This window comes from Lissotriton vulgaris, chromosome 7, assembly GCF_964263255.1.
Source record: "Lissotriton vulgaris chromosome 7, aLisVul1.2, whole genome shotgun sequence".
In the NCBI taxonomy this organism is placed as follows: domain Eukaryota; kingdom Metazoa; phylum Chordata; class Amphibia; order Caudata; family Salamandridae; genus Lissotriton; species Lissotriton vulgaris.
Window position 1 is genome coordinate 1,582,584,740 of NC_141695.1, and position 21,988 is coordinate 1,582,606,727.

Consider the following 21,988-nt stretch of genomic DNA (forward strand, 5'->3'; position numbering starts at 1 on the left):
AAGCAACTCAAAACTTGGCTTTTCACAGATTAGGATTTGTTAAGGGAGGATGACCTTGCGGTTGCTTCTTCAGGGCTGCCACTGGTCTTCCTGTTTTCCTCCGTTTATAGCGCTTTGATACCTTTTGGTCTAATGCGTTTAGAAATACTATAAAAACAATTATGACAGTTGGTCTTCCTCGCCATGCTCACTCGCCACAAGCCACTCATCCCGAACATTTATGGCTCACCACTTGAAAATGTCACCAGCCACCTCTGACCGCACCCAATTTTGCTTTTTATTTCTCATGTTTCTATGATATTTCACCAAGAGAATATATTTGCTAAATACTAACTGAAGTATCCGGATGATGTGAATCCAGTACGTAATGCATTCCATTCATCTCATAATATTGATGGGGTTGTGACTTCTGTTACTGGCCCAATTAGAGCTGTTGGGAACATTGAAATTGGCTACAGGGAGGGTCATTAGGATGGCGGGCAGACTTTGCCCGCCCGACATCCTGGTGGTAATAGGGACCGCCCGCCATAAGGGCGGGGGTCCCGTGGGGGGTATTAGGATGTGCCTGCCACAGTGGCGGGCACATCCTGTATTTTTAGCATTGTGGCGGGCGGTGCTGTCTGCACCACTCGCCACAATGCTAAAAATGCATTTCTGCTTTTGCATTTACAAAGCAGCAGGCACCACGCGGTGCCTGCCGCTTTGTCAATGCAAATGAAGGGGGGTACCACAGGTACCTCCCGTGTGCACCCCCCTACTCTCCTTCAATCTGGGGGCCCGCAGGGGGCTCCCAGAGTGAAGTCCGCCTGCCTTGCCAAAAGTCCATCATAATATGGCTGGCGGTGTCTGATAGACACCGCCACCATATTATTCCTTTTCCGCCCCGGTCGCAAGGCGACCGGGGCGGAAAAGCGCCGGACGGTCTTTTCGTCCGCCGAGGTCCCCCCCGCCATACTAATATTGCAGGGGGAAAAACGAGAGAGGATGGCGGGCGGATGGCCCCGCCAGGCTGGCGGTGGCCACCACCAGCCTGGCGGGGGCAATCCGCCCACCATTATAATGGGCCCCTTTGTGTCTGTTGTGAACAGGAGCAATTGAGTAGAAGCTTTCTCTGCTTCTCTGTGCCCCAGTCAAAGGGAGGAGGTTAAAATGATGAGGTCACAAGTAGTCACTAGGCCCAGAAATATTGGCTTGATCACAACTTAGGGGCACATGCATCAACCTATTTAGGAAGTGCAAACGGTGCGAATCGGTAAATTCGGCCGTTTGCGATTCCTAAATAGGTTTTTGGGATGCATCAAACATTTTTGGGAAAATCGCTATTTTTAGCGAATTCCAAAAATGTGATTGCTTTTAAGGAATCGCAAATTTGCGATTCCTTAAAAGCAATGCATGATTGCTTTTAAAATTGCGATTTCGCAATTGGGGGTGCAAATTACCACAAGGGTGAACCTTGTGGTAATTTGTGAAAAACTATTAAAATGCTCAAATTAGCATTTTAAACACTGTCATGTTCCAGACACACATGTCCTTAGGACATGTGTGTGTGAAACATGCACTTTAAAATACATTTCAGGGGTGCAGGGGGGGTCCTTTGGACCCCCCCTGCACCCATGGAATGCATTAACATTTTGCGAATCGCTAATTGAAATTCGCAAAATGTCAATGCCTTCCTATTGATTCCTATGGGCCTTTTGGCCCATAGGAATCAATGGGAATTGCGAAATCGCAAAATAGAATTTGCATAATATTTGCGATTCGGTAAAAATTGCGATTTTTACCAAATCGCAAAAATTATGCGAAAAAATTGATGCATCCCGTTTTGCGATTCCTTATTTGCGATTCCCTAATTTTCGCAAATAAGGAATCGCAAAACATTACATTGATGCATGTGGCCCTTAGTGATTCTGTGCCAACTCCTGCATGTTATTCTCCATTTTGGACGAGGAATTTAGCAGGGAAAATGCCAGGATAAAATCTAGTGACCTACAATTCTCCAGTTGGACTCAAAGTCCCAGTTTGGCTAGTAAATTATTTTACTGGCAAAATTAGGATTACCAGCCGTACTGTGTTAGGCTTAGTTTATTTGTAATTCAGGTTGATTGGATACAAAGGATTTCTTTTTGGATCTGGTTGAGGCAATTTTTTTTTAAAGTACAGTGGAACCATGGAAACCACACAGAATACATAATAGTAACAACTGAAAATGCCAATTACCTCTTTTTAAACTGGAACTGGAATGAAACTGAATTTTCTCCAAAGACATTTGGCAGATGTCAAAAAAACATATGCCATCAACTGGAAATGCAAAGGTTACTAAAACCCAAATCACCCACCTCACCCAGCCCCCAAAAATTCAAAATCAAATAAGCCTAAAAACAAGATCAACACGTGGCTTGAGTGTGTAGCCTGCTTAATCTATATTCTGTGATTTCGATTGTGTTTGGGAGTGGGTTTACCACTTGTTTTGGGGGTGGTAGGAGCAGGTTTTAAAGTGCATGAAAAGCATTATTTAGTGATTTTAAATTCACTTGCAGGGTTCAGACAAAAGTGCTGCGTATTGGGCCAATCTGCATCCAAGGAGATTGCAAGCTTGGCAGAAGCTTCCCCCCTCCCCCTTCTGCACTCCAGTTTCATGCTAAGTAATTGGGCCTGGGGCCAACATACCCTGAGCAGGCTTTACTCCTCCCCTCACACCTTGCACAGCTCTTTAAATTTAAAGGTCACATGCTGTTAGTAGAAGGTTTTTATTCACGTTTGTACCTGAATTCTAATTGCCGCCCCAGGGCTATGATTTCCATTTGACACTGGACTCAGGGGTTGGGTTCTGGTTAGTTAATATAGTTTGGGTTCTGATTGACTCCTAGGGATAGGGTAACTGTTGAATCTAGTGCAAAAACAACAGTTGATGGACAGAATGCAGAATAATGTCATACATTCACCCCAGTACAGTGATCTGGGCCTAAATCCATCATTGTTTTGCTCAACATGCCATTCCAGTTTGAACACAGCCATAAGCAAATCAGTCTTGACCCTGTGCCCCATGGGAACAGTCCAGTTAGAACTGCCAAGCCAGGTCCTCCCTGGACTGGAACAAGCATCCTAGGACCGGTTTTGCGTTTTGGGCCCTCATCAACCAGGATAGCTTGATTCCAGTAGCATCGAGAGCACGGGACTCACGGCTGAGCATACCCATCGCGCTCGGGGTGACAAATTCAAAAACAACAGATGATGAACAGAATGCAGAACAATGTCATACATTCACCCCAGTACAGAGATCTGGGCCTAAATCCATCATTTATTGCTCACCATGCCATTCCAGTTTGAACCCATCCATATTCAAATCAGTCTTGACCCTGTGCCCCATAGGAACAGTCCAGCCCGAACTGCCAAGCCAGGTCCTCCCTGGACTGGAAGCAAGCTTCCTAGGACCGGTTTCAGCTAGGATCGCTTGATTCCAGTGGCATGGAGAGCACGGGACTCATGTCTGAACATACCTGTCCCACCCGGGGTGACAAAGGCAAAAACAACAGTTGCTTTTGCTTAGTTCACCCTAAGTTGGCAGGATATGCCCAGACATGGGTCCCTTGCTCACTTTGCCACTGGATTCAAGCTAGCCTGGCTGATGACGGCTGATCAGCTGAAACCGGTCCCAGGATGCTTGTTTCCGGTCCAGGGAAGACATGGCTTGGCAGTTCGGGTTGGATTGTTCCAATGAGGCACAGGGTCAGACTGATTTGCATATGGGCATGTCTGAACTGGAGTGGCGGAGTGAGCTAAAGAATGATGATGGATTAAACCCAGATCAGTTGACTGGGGGTGAGTGCTTGCAATGTTCAACACTCCATCCATCATTCCCTTTGGTTTTGCACTGCTGAATCTAGGGCACAGGGCTTAAGTTCTGATTGGTTGATAGGACTAGGGTTCTGACTAGCTCCTGGGGCTATGGTTACTATTCGACCTAGAGTTCAGGGCTTGGGTTCTGATTGGTTGAGAGGACTAGGGTTCTGATTTGTACCTAGGGCTAAGGTTACTAATGGACAAAGGGTTTAGGCCTTTGGTTCTAATTGGTTGATATGGCAAGGGTTCTGATTGGCTCCTAGGGCTAGGGTTACTATAGGACCTAGGTCGGATCTCTTGGGTTCTAAGTGGTTGATAGGTCTAAGGTTCTGGTTGTCTCCTATGGCTAGGGTTACCATTGGTTCCAGGGGTTAGGAGTTGGGTTTTGAATGTTTGATAGGGCAAGGGTTATGATTGACTCATCTAAAGCTCCTATAGGCTCTAATCATGGGAACCATAACATTCTGATTGGTTATGGTTAGGGCTAGGGCTCCTATTGGCCAACAGTCACCTAATAACAAGAGCTAGTTAAACCTAGGTCTCAGGGCATCCAGCATGGATTAGGGCATGGAAATGGCCCAGTGCCCCTTGTATGGGCCTGTTAGGACGTGGAAAAGGCCCAGTGCCAAAACTCTGCATCCCTGCCATAAGAATTTCAGCTGACCAACCTCTCACATACAAAATCATTATCTGCTAGTAATCCCCTAAAATCCACCAACACCCCATATACATTCACTGAGTCACGTTAAGCACTAATAAAACATCAGACAACTATCTAAACTTTTTACCAGCTAAAAACAACCCCAACATCAACACCACACAACCTATCACAAAAAATACAAGAATTCAAAAACCACTGCCCGAAGAACGTACAAACACAATGTCTCATGCCAGACGGAAACTAAAAATCAAGAGAAGGCTCAAATGTATGTTCTCAAAGTTTCCAAATCATACATTCCCACCATAAACCCCATACTCTACACAAATCACCAGAAAACACATCAGTTGCAACAGCACTTCCCACCATAAAATCCCACAAACATAGAAACAAATCTCAAACTTACCATTTCTCTAAACAAAGAATGTCTCTTCTACCTCTACCAAAAGCCACAATTAAGGGTGGGCGTAAAATCCGTTTCGCAGGCGAATTTGCGGATTTTCCGCGATTTCGCGATCCGCGAATCTCGCGAAATCGCGGTAAAATCCGCGAATCAGCGGGGACGAATTTTTAGCCAAGCAAGGGTTACAGCAGCAGGTGCAAAAGTTGAACCTAATTTCTTTGTAACCTTTTACAAAAGGGTTACAAACAAATTAACTTCAACTTGGACACCTGCTGCTAATTGCTTCCTGGCGCCTCGTTGCCTACTTGCAACTATTCTCTGACCCTGCTCTGACCCTTGAAGCAGGGTCAGAGAATAGTTACAAGTAGGCAACGAGGCACCTGTCCAAGGAATTAAACCTCATCAGGAAGCACTTACAGATATAAAAAACAGGAAGAAGGGAGAGGATGGCAAATACACCCATTTTGAGTTGTCAGGAGGGGTTAAACTAAAAGAGACCTTTACAGCACAATTTTCATATGCATTTTGCTAAAAATAAAAAGCTGTATGTTCTGTAGGGGCAACTCAGGAATCTGGCCCTTCAGAGATCCGGCCTCTCTTTCTTTCTCTCGTTCTCTCTTTCCCTCTCTTTCCCTCTCTTTCTCTCTCTATCTATCTATCTATCTATCTATCTATCTATCTATCTATCTATCTATCTATCTATCTCTCTCTCCCTCTCCCATAAACGACTGCATGGGTAACTTCGCTATGCAAGCGGCTTGCGAAGACGCAAAAAGCCCCGCGAACACGCAAAAAACCCCGCGAACACGCAAAAAAACAAAAATCCGCAAATTCGCATAAATTCGCGAATTTTGCGGATCACGAAGTCGCAAATCCGCAAATTCGCGGATCGCGAATTCGCAAAATTCGCCCATGCTTAGCCACAATACCTCTCAAACCAGCCACACCAAAATTCCCTATGCCCCTGGACCTCCAATCATACTACACTACACTGCAGGAAATGAAGAAGAAAGAAACCCAAAAACTAAAATGCCTGCTCTTCAATGCAAGCTCTATGAACAAAAAGCACTTTAACATCTCTCAGAAAAAATCACAAGACCTCACCTTCATAGCAGAAAAATGACCCAGTGAAGATCTTGCACTTACACCTACATGCCACCAACCCATCCACTACAAGTAATATTAATTGAAGATGGGTGTGAATACTTGATGATAACATGTCACACTAACTATAACCTATTATTTTTTTCTTAATATATAGACCTCCATGCAGCAATGCCAATTTTAAAGATATCTTACTTAATACAGTGACCAACACCCATCTGGATCACCCAAACATATAAATTCTAGAAGACATTGTTACATGTTTTGGCAAGAAGAATCGACCCTTAACCAAAGGTATCTAACCTATTATGAAACACTCAAATGCCAACAAATCCTTTATGGACCAACTCACTGTGTAGGACATACTCTACATGTCATATTTGCACCCTCAGGGCAAGCAACAGTTACAGGCAACTCCTCATAAGCTGGAGCAACCACAACATCATCACTTTCAAGATCAATACACATATCAGGAACAACACTACAAAGACACAATAAAAACAGCAAGCGCTTGTACAGACAATATAAAAACTAGACATTCACCAACTCAAGACCCATCTTGAAAGAAAACCAATAAAAATAAGGCCAAAAGAGAGATACACACCTTCTACAACTAAATGTCCACTGCCATCAACAAAAAGATATCAACATAAACCACATTCAGGGTTTACCACAAATACAATAACACATGGGTAATGACAACATCAAAAGAATGAAAATGTGCTTCAACATACTGCAACGCAAGTGGAAAAATCAAGAGATGAAATATACAAAAACACTGTACGCCACTATAACAGATCCTACCATAGAACCATCAGAACCACAAAAAGACACCACTAATCCACACTCCTAGCTGAAGCCGGCTCCCCTTCTAAAGGTTTACATAAAATTCTAACAGAATTGAGAACTCCAGAGGGCCAAAACACAGAAACGCTACAATCACAGTACTTCTACGATAAATCTCCAATTAAGTGATCATAAGAATTGAAAAGATTGAACATTACCTTAAGGAGAGCACGGACGGCAGCACAACAACACATGACCTAACCACCATTGAAAGAGACAACAATAATCATACATTAATGTATGCTTTCAATATCATATCATAAAACAATTTGCTCATGATTATCATTGCAGCCAGACCATCAGGATCACCTTCAGATCCAGTACCACCAAAGTCTTTAAAGATATACTTTGCACAACTTGTACAGAGAAAGTAGTCAGATTCCTACTCAAACAGTCCCTGCACCTGGGTTAAGTCACATCTAAGCTTCAAACCTCCTATATTAGACCTCTCCTCAAAAAGAAAATCCTTAATCCATCCAATCCGGCAAACTACAAGCCCACAACAAATGCACAATTACTATGAAAAAGTTTTGAGAGAGCAGTGTTTCTCAATTCCCAAACTTTACAGAACATAATGACTTAATGTCAGGCCAACAGTCCAGCTTCTGAGCAGGCAGTAGCACAGAATCAGCCATCATATCCATCTGCAATGATCTGAAACATCATATTGGATGTGATTGGAGTCTTTTTGTCTCTAGATTTATCGGCTGCATTTGACACTTTTCACCACCGCATGTTGCTTCAAAACTCTGCAATCTCGAAGTCTGTGAAAATGCTCTACATGGGTTGATTATTATCTCACAGACAAAATGTAGTTTACCTATCACTTTTCACATCTGCTCCTCACACACAACACTGTGTTGTCCCTCAGGAGTTCATCATATCCCCTCCACTATTTAATATCTACCAAACCTGATTGAATCATTTAACCTCACCTGCTACATCTATGCGGATGACACCCAAATCATTAAAAAAAATAGATAGCACAGAAAAGCTATATGATTTCAAACGTAATACTGCCTACAGCCCATGAAAACATTTATGATGAATAAACATTGAATGCTCAATACTGCAAAGACAGAGAAAGACAGTGGAAAAAATACCAGCCTGCCGGCATACGGCCTAGAGGACTTGATGTCCCTACAACAACATCAAGAGAAGTTAGAAACCTGCGGGTAAACATGGAGTCAAACCTATCCTTGATACCACAACAAGCAACGTCAAAAAGAGTACCTTCTATGCAATGAAAACATTACATTACGGTTTCCCCATACCTTGCATACTTGCATACCAAAATAAACTGGAATCCATCCTCACACTTGTAATCTCCAAGCATATCTATGCCAACTGCCTTTACCTTGGAGCACCCACATTCATCATAAACAAAACACAGCTCATACGAAATGCTGCTACAAGGCTTCTTTTGCATCTTCCCCATGAGAAAGCATGTCCCCAGTCCTGCAACTACTCCAATGGCAACATATAGTTACAAGGGCAGATTTCAAAGCACTCTACATTGCCCACAGAGCCCCCAACAAAAAGGACACTATACCTACAAGATAAATTCAAGCAATATAAACAAAACAGAACTTTGCTCTCCAGGCTTGCACCACTTATCATCATACCACCTTACCATAAGAAATATGTATCAGGCACTACATTCTTGGTACAAGTCGCCAATCTCTGGAACTCAGTATTAGCAAGTAGAAGAATCACACAGGAGCATGCATACTTCCAAAGACAACTTAGAACATGGCGTTTTCCAAGATAACTCACATCCTGGTGAAAGAGCCCCAAAAGACAGCCACATGCTCAGACGCTATCTTAAGCTTACATTCCAAAGATTAGAAACTATCCAACCAGGACTCTGCTTTCTATAAGCAGGTAAGCTAAGAAGGGCTGACATATGATTTACGGGGGCATTATATACTTATTTACTATCAAATATAACATTTAAGGCCCAAAAAAATTCTTTGACCATAATTGTCAGTGGTAAGTGCCAATGGCAATTGTAAGTTACACCTCTTATATTCACATAATATATATCTTCATTGAGATTGTCCATTACCAGTGCTTTACAGACATAAAAACAGACAACATCAAATTAACAGGCACAGAATAACTGAAGCGATCAAATCAAATCAAATACATCTTTATTCGGCCAAATTTACGACCATAAAAGCTCATAGAAGAGATACATTTAACAAACATCAAGAATATAAAAGGCATAAAAGAAACAGTTTAAATATTGTATCAAATCTTAAAACCCATATTCCCCAATTAAATTCATTAAACATACATAATTCACCATCTGAGCAATATATTATAGAGAGACACGAAAAAGCCATTAAATATCAAGTAAAACCAAATCCTGCAACCTCAACATTGACTAATTTAGTTCATTGTGCACACCTTTTTCTCAAACTCAGTCCCTGAATAATAGAATTTAAAACTGCGTAGCAAATCGATGGGGTCTCTAGGCACTGCAAAAAAAACAGCCCTTCAAGGTGTGAGATAAAACACATCTGTTTAAGAGTTGGGGTGCACAAATTGAGATCTATAAGCTGCAAAGAGTGGACAGAATAATACAAAATGCTTAGTAGAGTGACCGGAAATCCTCTCTCAAAAACAGGGGGGCAGAAAGGCAAACCGAGAGCCTGTGTGCGGAAAAGCCACTAAATAGTGAATCATATTCATATGACAGATAAAATCTATGCTGAGGGGTTTTAATCCACAAAAGGTAAGGCTCCATACCAGTGCGCTCAGAAAGATCTATATACTGTTGAACTGATATCATATCAAAGAAATATTCCATTCGTAGCTTTTCTTTACGTTTTCAAACCTTCCGCTTAATATAACCCTCGGTGAGAGTACTAATGTTTCTCATATTTGCCCATAAGTCCAAGATCCCCACAGCATGCTTGACAATTCAGAGGACTTTAATCAAGTCACCACTGCAGGTACAAAATATCTATACACTCTGACTGCTTCTTTGCGTCTCATAGTGACACTTGGATACGGGATGATAGTAAAAATGCCCATCCTACCAGATCTTTCCACTTCTCTCTCCCTCCAACCATGTCAGCTCAGGTCCACAACTGTACACAAAATCTCAGTTTGGACAACCTAGTGCAGTAATAAGCTAAGCAGACTATAATCATAAGAAACACCACAAAAGGACCTGCAGAAATGCTGATAGCTGCCAGCATACTGAAAACCATTATAAGGTATATCTTTCTCTCTCACATCATCATCCACCACACTGGGACATGCTGCATCTCATACAATGATAAAGGCAGTTCAGTGGTCCTCACTCACAACATGGAAACACTTCCCACATAAGATCACAAAACCAATACAGCACCTTTCAACCCCACAGACTACCTGGCATAGCTTACTACACATGTAGATAAGTTCTTCAGTGCCCAACATAGGGGTAATAAGCGCTATATACATGCTGCACTACAATACAACTGAAAAAAAGGATTTTGCAACAAGGTCAGTCACTGTTTGAGTCTCTGAGTTTTTTCTTTCAAGGGTGCTCAAGACCTGATAAGTAGGACCAATGTTGTACCAGACTCTAATAACCAGTTGTAGGTCAAATTCATCTTTGTGTTTCTAAGCTCTGCTGTCAGAAAAACATGCATTAACTCTGAGCTAATTCAAGTACACGTATGGTCTCAAGATGCAAAAAATAAGTGCACCAATCCCATCTGCACTGGTGCAGCACAAAAAATGGCACCTTGATGATCGGGCCCAGTCGGTAGTGCCAGGGCTTTAAGTGGGTCGGGTCCTGCCGTGCTGAGTACCGACAGTTTTTAAAAGGGGACATTGAACCTGGTCCTGATCGAGCTCTTTTTTCATTCCCTGGCACAGATGCTCTGGTTTTAACACAAACTGGAGCGTTGGAGTGAGCATGCGCACTATTGTGTAAACAGAAGATGTGCGCATGCTTACTTCTTAATCAAATGGAGAAAGTTAAAAGATAGAAACAACATGAAGTCTGAGTTTCCTGCTGTACTGGTCTTTTTAGCAAGACCAGCCTGATGAGAGTGTCTCTGCTTCAGCCTTACATGGCTTTTGGGGATCAGTCTATAGTGTAATGAACTCTGTAAATGTAAAGGAATTTATATAGCGCAAATCACCGAGCGGTTTCTAAGCGCTTGCTTAGGGAACCCGTCCTGGTATTCCCCTGTGAGATAACCCCGGCAGGGTATCCGCAAGGTGAAAGCCAGGCATCCCGCCGCGAGGGGCCGCTGTGGAGATTAAGCAAGCTATTGCCCAGAGTCGCAGAGTGTGAGCCCGTGAATCGAGCAGGCAACGGAGCAAGAATTGTTGAGTCCATGGATATTTTAGGACTCAAGACCCCGCCGGGCCGGAAATTGAACCCTGGTCCCGGGCTGACCTCTGCGTCCAGGTCTGCCTCCTCTAGCCAGTGAGCCACACTTCTCTCTGTAGCAGCCTAACCTGGCCGTTCGGGGACGTTTGCTGCTCTGGCTCTTAAATAAATAAAAAGGCAAATTATGAAAGTAAGAAACACAGACCTCTCTACGTCAGACATCAGGATGAAAGAAGAGGCTTGTGATGGAACAAATAAATGGCCAGCCACCTACAATGTCATGAGAGGAGCGATCGAATGCTGTCAATGGATGGTGGGAAGAGAACAGGGGGGAAGTTGAGCCTCCCCCCCCCCATGGAGAGGCAGATGGGGTGCTGTGAAAGAGAGCAAGAAAGTGAGACAGTGTAACGGAGATAGGAGTACATGCAGAGATAGCAGGGGAGTAGCAAATACAGTATAGTCACCAAGAGACTGAAAGAGACAGACTTAGCAACAGAGCTGACCGGATAGCAACAGGGAAGTAAACAACAATAAGAGGGGCAAACTGAAACATACAAAGAGTAACAGTGAGGGGACTAGAAAGTATTGCAAGACTGTATGACTAGGAGTAACCACAAAACCATAGAGAAGGAGTCGGGTAGGGGTGGCCAGAAGAGACAGTGAGGGAATAATAGGGACAGTGAAAAGCAGCAGACAGGTGGATTAACAGAGATAGAGAAGACTGCCTGAGAGGGAGGGGCTGGTAGACATGGGAGACGTTCTGGGTGAAAGAGTAACAGAGTAAACACAGGAGGCCATGGACTGTGTCACAAGTAAGTGCAGAGCACCACCAGGGTAAAAGTGCTCTCAGTAAAGTTCCAAACAAGATGCAAAGTCCAATCACAACAGGATGATCAGCACACTATATTCAAAAGATTCGAGGTAAGTAATGAGATTCGTCTTTCCTATTCCAAATAATCATAAATAGTTTCACGAAGACATGATGTTAAATTTACAAATCCTTTATTCTTTTTTAAATCTTTAAGATGAAGCTTTTACTCACTAATTTGGGAAATAGGAAGTTTGCACCACATAGATACTATCCCTACAGTATAATAATTGTGGTATTGTGTGTTTAAGGTCTTCCAGTAAATCTTTTTTAAGATGCAAAGTCCTCCTACCTCACGGTCGTATCATTGATCGAAAGGTTTAAATAAAAAAAACACCACCTTTTAAGAAAAGCGATTGCATAATCAAACATGAATGCACCGCACTGCAGCTGTCCGACGTTTGTTTTCTTTCTCTAATTGCCAGCACTAAGTTTTCCTTATAAAATGTTCCATGGCTGCAAAGAACCATTATGGGACCATGAACATGCATCGCTCATCCATTAACCTTCAGCAATTTACCAATTAATATATTGCATTTATGCAGTTTTGAAAAAAACATATATGTGCTTTTAAAACACATATAACATTCTGTAGTATCACTTTGTGAACTTCTCATATTACTTTTAATCATGTCCCTGCGAAATTGTATTTCTGTGCTACTCCTAGGTCCATAGTTACAAAGTGATGTTTGCTTGTTGACAAGTGGAATTCCCTTAGGAAAAGTCTAGATGCTGTATTTGCATTAATAGCATTCAGTCACATTAGCTAAAACGATATTTCTCCTTTTGAAAGTATTTATTTGGCGAATTGATTAAATGTTACTAACCACCCAGTAGTGACCTCAAGGTTCCATAGGAGAGGATATCTATTATAAAATAATAGATAATTCATCAAAATGTATGTGTTGCCTAAAATATCACCACAAATGCCTTAATTAAATTTCCAAGGAAACTACAATGTCCAGCATTCTGTCTCTTCTACCTCACTCCTCTTCACTGGATACCTCTTCCTCTCCACATTTGCCCCTTCTTTTTCCCTTAGTCCTTTCATTCCAGCATTCCCCAATCTTCAGTCTTAGCCTCTCCTTCACTCCTCTTCGGCCTTCCTTCTCCCCCTTCAGCACTTCTCTCCCCTTCTCCTCAACCCTGACTCTCCTGCCTTCATTCCTTTTATCACATCTAATCTTCTTCAGCCTCGCCTCTTCTCCCTTTGGCCTTTTTCTCAGCTTCACATGCCCTCACCATTCATCTCCCTAATTTTGATTCTTCATCTCCATAACTGCTGTGAAAAAACCCCAGCAAAATAGACACAATGGATAACTTCAAGGGTATTGGAGAACCCTGCAATAGATTTCTAAGTAATGTAAATCATATGTATAGGCTTTTCTAAAGTGTTTGCTGTAATTATTTTGTAAATAATAAATATACATTAAATATATAAATAAATGATACATGTAAATAAATAAATAATAAATGTAAATAATAAATATACATATTTGCTATTTTATTATCCTTTGCTGAGTGAGACCTCATGACTTTCTTAAGCACGCAGTGCTAGTTCCCATGATTTAGGCCACACCCCTAATTGGGTTGGTCACACCACTTTAACAGGTTTGCCACGCCCCTTTTTGAGACCCCTCAGTTTCTGCGTCCCACTTAAAGCCCTGTATAGTGCCAGTGCTTCTGCTGCTTCATCGACAGCTATGCCCCTTGTATGATGCACTACATATTAATGCACCAGGCTTATAACCTATGCATTGCATCCAATGCATTAACATACACTGTGGCACTTTACTCAATTATATCACATTTACGCATCAGTTGATAAGGCACCCCCTGCAAATAGTAGAGGGGAGTCTTTAATCGTTCCACGTGCATGGAGCAAAAATCGGGAGTCCATTGTCCATTTCCAAGGAAGAGGAGAGGGTCACCAGTGACGTCATCAGGGGTGCCAGAAGAGCATATAGGGCATCACGAGGTGAGAGACCAGCCTCTTTTTCTCTCCACTGCGCACCAGCCAGCATATCGCAGCAAACACCCACCCACATCTGGAAGTAGGGGGGGTTGGTGGCATTTCTTGCAGTAGAAAAAGTAGGCTACCCAAATTTTGGCCTGATATACTGAACTTCTCCCTTGGAGGGGTGTTTTGTGCGGGCATCGGGCAGGCGGGAGGGGGGACTGACCTGCTGGTGGTCCTGGTCCGTTCTGCCCTACTCCAAGATGCCCAGAGTGGAACTTTTTTGGCGTCCTGCCTGGTGACAGGTAACCCAGCAGTGACGGAGCGATATGCGGTGCCCTGGTGATGTGGAACTGCGAGTATTGCCCATCCCTCTGAGTGATGGAGGTAAGTTGCCGCAAAGTTATGCCCTGGGTTGAGGGTGTGGGCGATGGATATGAAAAAGGGGCCTGCTGGCGTTTTTGCTTTCTGAAGTGTTGCCAACTGTTTTTATTGCTTGGTAATATTTGAGATGTTTCTGCTGACCTTATGTACTGTATTCTCATAACTATAAAGCCTTGGACTGATCTTACAAGTGCATTCTGAAGTGTTGCACTTTAATGGGTGTTGCCAACTGTTTTATTGCTTGCAAAATCGTTGATCTGTTTTGCTAATCTTATGTCCTGTATTCTCATAACAGTGAGTGGCCGATCTTACTGTATTTTCATAACAATGATGTATGTTTAACTACGGTTATTCCTCACTGATGCAATATGACTATGTGAATAAAAGGCTACGCCCTTGGTTAAACCACATTAATTGCAAATGGCTATCTCATTTCAGTGGTGGGCAGCGAGTAGCACGTGTGAGCCCTGTTGATATATATAACATCCAGCAACAAAACGTAAGCATTGCATCTTTTGTGTGTGGGGGGGGGGAATCAATGAACCAGAGTACAAATTAAATAACAAAATCAAAGATGGCACATTTGGAAACATTGAATACAAGTTATCTAATTCTAAGCCATATAAACGTGGCACCTGAGTCCACCAGCTGCCTCTTCGGTGGTGACAGAGCGGCGATGCAACAGTGGCATTTTGTTAAGCACCGCAACTTCTATCCTGTCTCAGGAAATACGGAAGGCAGTGCGCAGAATCGTCCTACCTTTAACCACATTTACCTTCGCAGTACATTAAACAACAAGATCCAACAAGGATTACTAACAATGAACTTTTAGACGGGCACGTGGTTAACAATACTAACATTCAAAGGGTCCTTTGATGTTCAACTCGTGGCATATTATTCATTAGAGAGGACATCGCTGTATTATCGCGTAACTGTCTTCCGCCGGCAGCCCGCTCCGAGCGCTACACTTTCCGAGATATGAAACTAGTTGAAATACGACGGGCGTGAGTAAAAAGCAGAAAGTAGCACGACACCTTACCTGACAAATGGAACTTCCTGTGATGTCCATGAGGGAAAAAAGTACGAACTATTCATCAACTATTTTTCTTCAGGATTTCTCCGTAGTTATTGCGAGTGCTTTTCAGCCACACCTGTTTCATTACACCGTGCAAGTTCAGAGCCAGGGGACAGCTGAGGTTGAAGAACAAAGAAAAAAAAAACAACGGACACTTCCTTATACGCCACAACAGAAAAGAAATCTGAAACTGCCTTCAACAGTACAGACAAAGCAAAGTGGGGGAAGCAGGAGAGGCAGGTATGTCAGGTACACGGTATGTTTTCTCTTGGTTTCCCGGGATGTGCCTAGTTTTGGCTTCCAGTTCACTCACCTAACGTCTCTCAGAGTACACTTTGAAAATGATTAAGATTGAAGAAAAGGGCCCTTCCTTACCTGGCAAGGAGAGGGCAAGCATTCAATGAGCAGTACCACCAAGCGAATGATGGTAACCAATCACAAGAAAACATAGCATAATCAATTTTCAGAAGGCAGAGTTTTGTATCATTTTTCTCTTTTCTCACTTGACATTGGGGGTGTGTGAAATTTGCATAATTACTGCTAGCACTAGAACACAAAATTTCACGGAATTACATACAATGTGACTCCTTGCCAAAAAAATTATAGGAAGACATAATTAGCATTAAAAAGTAAATCGAAATGGCATGAAACATATGAAAATTTGATCAAAAAGTGGCACTCTGACTCTAGCATGCTACTTACTAGCTGCGTTCCACTTGTGTTTTAACCCTTTCGATGCTGATGACGAGCTCAGCTCGTCATCACCCACGGGTGTCGTGTGCTGATGACTAGCTGAGCTCGTCATGGAAACAGCAAAAAGGTAATTCCCAGCACAGGAGGGGGAAAACGCCCAGCAGCCAAGGTGTTAATTAAACCAACTCCATCCATTCCATTCCTGGCTATACTTTCCTGCGTTTCCCCTTTTTCGCGCCCTTGTGCCCTCTTTTTCGCGCCCTTGTGCTTTTGCTGTTCAAAATACTTTTTTAGCACTATAGAATACAACAACACATGAAAATAGCTTCCAATAGAAAGCCTAACCCTACTCTTAGTCCCACAACTAGTCCAACAACCAATCACACCAGAAGCCCTAAAAAGCTACTTCCAATTAAAGGTCTAACCCTAGCCCTAGTCTCACCCTACTCCCAACAACAAATAACATAGAAAGCCCTAGTCCCTAGGTGGATGGATGTAAGGTAGTTTCAGGTGAGTCGCTTAGTGTTGTTTTATGTTGGAAAGCAAGCAGGTGGTGGTCTGAAGAAACCAGTATTGCTAAATGCATGAAACATTAAAAATCAAAGTATTTCAAAATTTAAGAAGGGGGGTAAGAGGAGAGGGGAGAAGGGAAGAACAATTCTGAGATATCAAATATAAATAAGTATAGGCATGTCATATTAACAAGTCCTCGTGAACTTCACATTATAGGAGAAAACTTTAAAACAATTAGCCTAAGTCAATATAAAAGTACATTTCAGTGAAATGGAAGACAGAGAATAAAATAATTACGGAGGATAACAATTCTCAGATAACGTAGAAGTAGTATGCAACACAGTAATACTAATTTGATTAAGAAAATGAGCAAGAGGTAACCATATTGTTGGGGCATATTGAGAGGGTAAACATTGCATCATGTACGAAGTATCCATTTTATGATGTAAACATACAGAATCCCACCACATTTTTTACGATAATTTGTCTGCCAATAAAAGTCTAACAACTTATCACGGGGAAACAATAGACAAAGGGACTGAGATAAAGTACCCAAAATAAATAAAGGATGTTGAAAGAAGGTTGTATATTAATAATTCGTCTAATCTGGGATCAAAGCATATGCCAAAAGGAAAGTGTATTAGAACAGTGAAATAACATGCATAAAATCTACCTGAAGAAAATCACATGACCAACATTTAGCAGAACCACCAGAGGAGAACTTGGAACATTGTACAGGAGTGAAGGAATGTCTGTGATAAATAAAGAATAAAGATTGAGTAACACCAGTTGATCTAGAAATGTTAGAAATACATGCCCATAATTTATGCCAAAAACAACATCCCAACAGACCCCTAAGTCTTTTTCCCCAAAAAGTTTGACCTTGGATCTGGTTCTAGGTGGGTCAGGCTTCAAAAGATATTTATAAATCACAGATGCTCTAGAGCCTGAACTAAGGGGCTCAGAAAATCCAGAGAGGGACTAACCGAGATGGAGAGGATTAAATGGAGAAATACTGGTCCAAGATCACATTCACCAATAAACTAAAACAAGAGTAGAAAGACTTGGGACAATGGTAAATATGACACAATTGAGGAAAAGAAAGAGGAGCATTATCGTGAAATAATTGATACACCCACATAAGGCCCTTATTCTTCCAAGCACGCCAAAAAATAGGTCTATTATTAATTTGGATTACAGAATTGTACCATAACAACATTTTAAGGAATATGGATGGAGACAATTGAAGAAACATGGAAGAAACATGGGCCTAATCAATGAAACTGTATGCTTTAAGAGCGGACAATGAAGAACTGACTTAAAAGAACAAGCATTGGCATGGCCAAAAGTTCTCGCATTTATACGAGTTTTAGCTATTGGCATTGTAAATGACAATGCCTTTTATTTATGTTTTGGTTTTTAAAATATAAATAAAAGCATTGTCATTTTCAATGCCAATAGCATAAACTCTCTCGAAAGTGCAGGTGCAAGTAAGACCTGGGGAGGAGGGGAGAAGACTTGCTAGAACATGCACTTTCATGGAGCTCAACATCAATAAAATGTAAATTATCTCCCAAAGCCTGCACTGTGCTGTATAATGGCTATCATTTGTAGATGGGAGACTAATTTTGCCAGCGATCACTTGAGCTGAATCCTTTCTTGTGACCGCAGAGTGGCCCAAGAAAACCTGCTTATAGTCTCCAGTTTGTGAAGAAGAGAAATAGATCAACCTCTCCACTTGTCTCTTTAACACTGATTGCAACTTAAGACACTTGCCACCTGTGCTGTTGTAAAAAAATTCAAACTTGCCCGTGTAATGCATACATGTAACATACCTGGAAAAGCAAACAGAGCGCTGGAAGCAGTACAAACCCTGAGTTCTTAACGGAGAGGGCAGGTAGGTACCTGTTTGAATAACATGCTTGTCCATGAATTCCGACACCACAGATGCCCAGAGGATTGCGGTCCTTCCTTCACAAAGAATTCAAATTATTACTCGCGCCATGGAGGCACCTATTTCAAAATACTCACATTGACAATTTATTTAGATTTTTTTGCTTAGTTGAAACACACACCGTAATAAAGACCGATGCTGCACAATGACTTGCAAGGTCAGGTGTAAAACTCCAAAAATGTGGCAATATAAACTGATGAGTACAGGCCTCAGCAAAGCCTGCAAGTGCAAAGGGTTCGCGCTTCTGTGCACAAAGTCCTCAGACTATACAAAGAAATTGGCACGGAAACTGAAAATACAAAGACATAGTTTAATAAACCTTTAAAGGTGGTACTACAGCCCACACAACACTCTACAGTATTGTACAAGGTAGCACAAAGAACTCGAGCACACAGTCCCCTTTAATACACAAAGAAGGGGCTCATAAGTAGGCGGATACAACTCAAGACATGATTTACAACCATATATGGACATTTCTTGAACATAATCAATACATGGGTGGAGTTAACGGTTCTTGAGACCCGCGGAAATACACATTCCTATCTACGCTAATCAAAGACAGATGTGACTTCTACTGAGCATGCGCTAGACGCACAAAGGACTATTTATAGCTTGTTGCTGGGCAAACTTCAGGGGTGACTAGCAGAGAGGTAGGACTCGCCACATGTCGGGCACATGGCAATGTGTAGCAGACAAGATGGAGGCCAGAAAACAAAATGGAATCTGGCCGTATTTAAAACAGGGCCAGGGACAGACTAATTTGCATATAGCCAGGTTCTAAGCTGGGATGGTGCAGTGAGCTAAAAAACGGTGTTGGATCAAGCCCTGATCTCTTGACTGGGTGAGAGTATTCTGCTTAATTCAGAAACTCTGTCCATCACCACCCCCTGTTGTTTAATTATTTTGTCCACCATAAGCGTGGAAGGGTATACTCAGACGTGAGTCCCTTGCTCATTGCACCATCAGGATTCAAGCAAGCCGGGCCGAAGACGGCTGTAATGCCAGAAACCGGTCCCGGAAGCTTGTTTCCTTCCCAGTGAAAGAATTGGCTTGGTAGTTTGGTCTGCCCTGTTCCCATGATGCACGGGGCCAGGGACAGACTAATTTGCATATAGCCAGGTTCTGAGCTGGGATGGTGCAGTGAGCTAAAAAACGGTGTTGGATCAAGCCCTGATCTCTTGACTGGGTGAGAGTATTCTGCCTAATTCAGAAACTCTGTCCATCACCACCCCCTGTTGTTTAAGTATTTAAAACAGGAGCGGGAAAACAAACAAACAGACACGATATCAAGTCTTCAGCTAATGCTTAACACTATCACTGTTTTATTTACAACAGACAACCCTTTCCGCATTTGCTGAAGACATTTGGTTTTTTAGGATAATCTAGATACTCATCGTTATTATCGATGCTCATTATTTCAGCTATCTCTCTAGTTATGTTTTTCTGACGGACAGCCTCAGCAACAGTTCGTTTATTGGGCACACAAAATGAAACACATAAAGAACATATCATTGGACTACATTGGATACATACACAACATGTGAAAATGATTACAATAACTATACACAGTCCAGTAAGAACTTTCCAGCCTCATGTGGAGATCAAAGTCCAGAACCAGTGCGCGAATGTCCAAGTCCCATTTTCGACATGTATATCAGCTGCAATCTTATGTAATTTATTGATGGCTTTATACACAGAAGGAGTATGATCAGGGATGAACACACAACAACTACTTCCAATAATTCTACAAGCCCCGCCTCTATCTGCTAACATCACATCTAAAACCATTCTGTTCTGTAACGCAACAATCCTAGTAATTTGTAGCTCTTCGGTGAGATTGGGGCTGCGGCAGTTTGATTAGTAACAGCTTCTACTACTCTCGTTAATCGTCGTATCTTTCTACTATTCAGAGCAGCTCCCACAAAGAAAAACAATCCTAAATTAAAATCTATATATTGCTGCAGACTAGTGTCTGTCTGATCTATGTCATCAACGGACAAAGTTTGTTTGTATCTATTTACAGTCACATTATTCAGTAATTTCAAATCTTTATGATACGATGCAGGTGCCAAGAATACAGGTGGTAGTAAAAATGATACATAACATACTCCAGACCATCCAGCTGGTAATCGGTAATAACCTCTGTTTCCGCATACAAAGTAAGTGTTATGAGAGGCAAGTAATGTGCTGTTGTTCAAACCATCAATGTTCAATACAATAATACAATCACTAACACCTACAGGGATATGGCCTACACTCTGTACACATAAATCTGCTTGTGCTTGGGCTACTAAAATCACAAATTTCTCGTTACCGACAATGTCTCTAGTGTTCGTAAAAATATAAGGCGTTGAATCATTGTCCGGTCGATATTCTTCCCACTCCCATATAGTTCCATTGGCTTGTGGATAGCCTTCTTTGTCTTGATGGCATTCTTTATTCAGTCTGAAAAGCAATCTACCCACTGTAGGCTTTCTCGTAGCAAAAAGCAAAGTGTACCATGCTCGGCAAGAACCATTATGGGAGAAAGGGAGAGGTATGAACGGTGTTCCCCCTTTCTTTTGGTGTGCCGGCATCATCCCACATATCCAACAGTTCATGGCATTAGTAGCAACGTGGGTATGATGCAGCATCTGAATGAAAGTGTTATTCAAATATGACTGTCGATGCTTCAACTCTTGATATGGGAGTGTATAAAAGAAATGCTCATCTCGGACTGGAGTGGAAACTACATACATTTCACAGGCAGGAACTTTATCCTCAACAAACCACGTGATTGTAGCAACAACTGCTACAGCAACGATGAATCCTACAGAACAGAAAATCTTCTTCTTATCCATTCGAACACATGTACAAACAATATCTTCCTGAAACTAAAGTGTTGTCAGAACTCTTACCCCTAGGTAGCCGTTGATTTCTTCACCAGCGGGCAAAGACGGGTGTCGCTACACTAATGCAGGGCTGACCCCCCCCCTTGCCTCATCAGCTCTCCGTTTCACTGACCTAGGGACCGTTCTGACAACTTCTCACACAATTGTAGGGCCTTTCCTTGGTCGCAGATTATATCTTCTTGATCCAGGGACTGTCGCGTCCGGGAAGAACTCCTCAGGTTCGTCAGGTACCACAGCACAGCCTTTCTCCGCAGTCAGGATTTCGCGATGGTCGGTCAATACAGCAGGCTCCACCAGGCCAGGTTGCGCCTTCCGGCAATGGATGGAATAGATCCAGTTTTTCCGGTTGGTGACTTGGACAGCTGTTCTTGTGGCAAGAAGAACTTGCTCAGGACCGCACCACCTCGGCTCCACACTGCTCGACCTCTCAAAGGACTTCACGAGGACGAAGTCGCCAGGCCGG

General features: G+C 42.3%; 1 protein-coding gene and 1 pseudogene across 1 annotated transcript in view; both read right to left on the reverse strand.

The window, feature by feature from the left end:
• LOC147706032 (uncharacterized) overlaps positions 1-15,649 on the reverse strand; it is a 777,463-nt gene extending 761,814 nt beyond the window's left edge. Inside the window, exon 1 of the mRNA XM_086932483.1 lies at positions 15,439-15,649. Within this exon, the coding sequence (XP_086788609.1) occupies positions 15,439-15,468 (30 nt within the window). The 5' untranslated portion in view covers positions 15,469-15,649. The remainder of the gene's footprint in view (positions 1-15,438) is intronic.
• A 4,311-nt stretch (positions 15,650-19,960) lies between these two features.
• On the reverse strand, positions 19,961-21,474 carry LOC147706033 (uncharacterized; annotated as a pseudogene).
• Between the last annotated feature and the right edge of the window lie 514 nt (positions 21,475-21,988).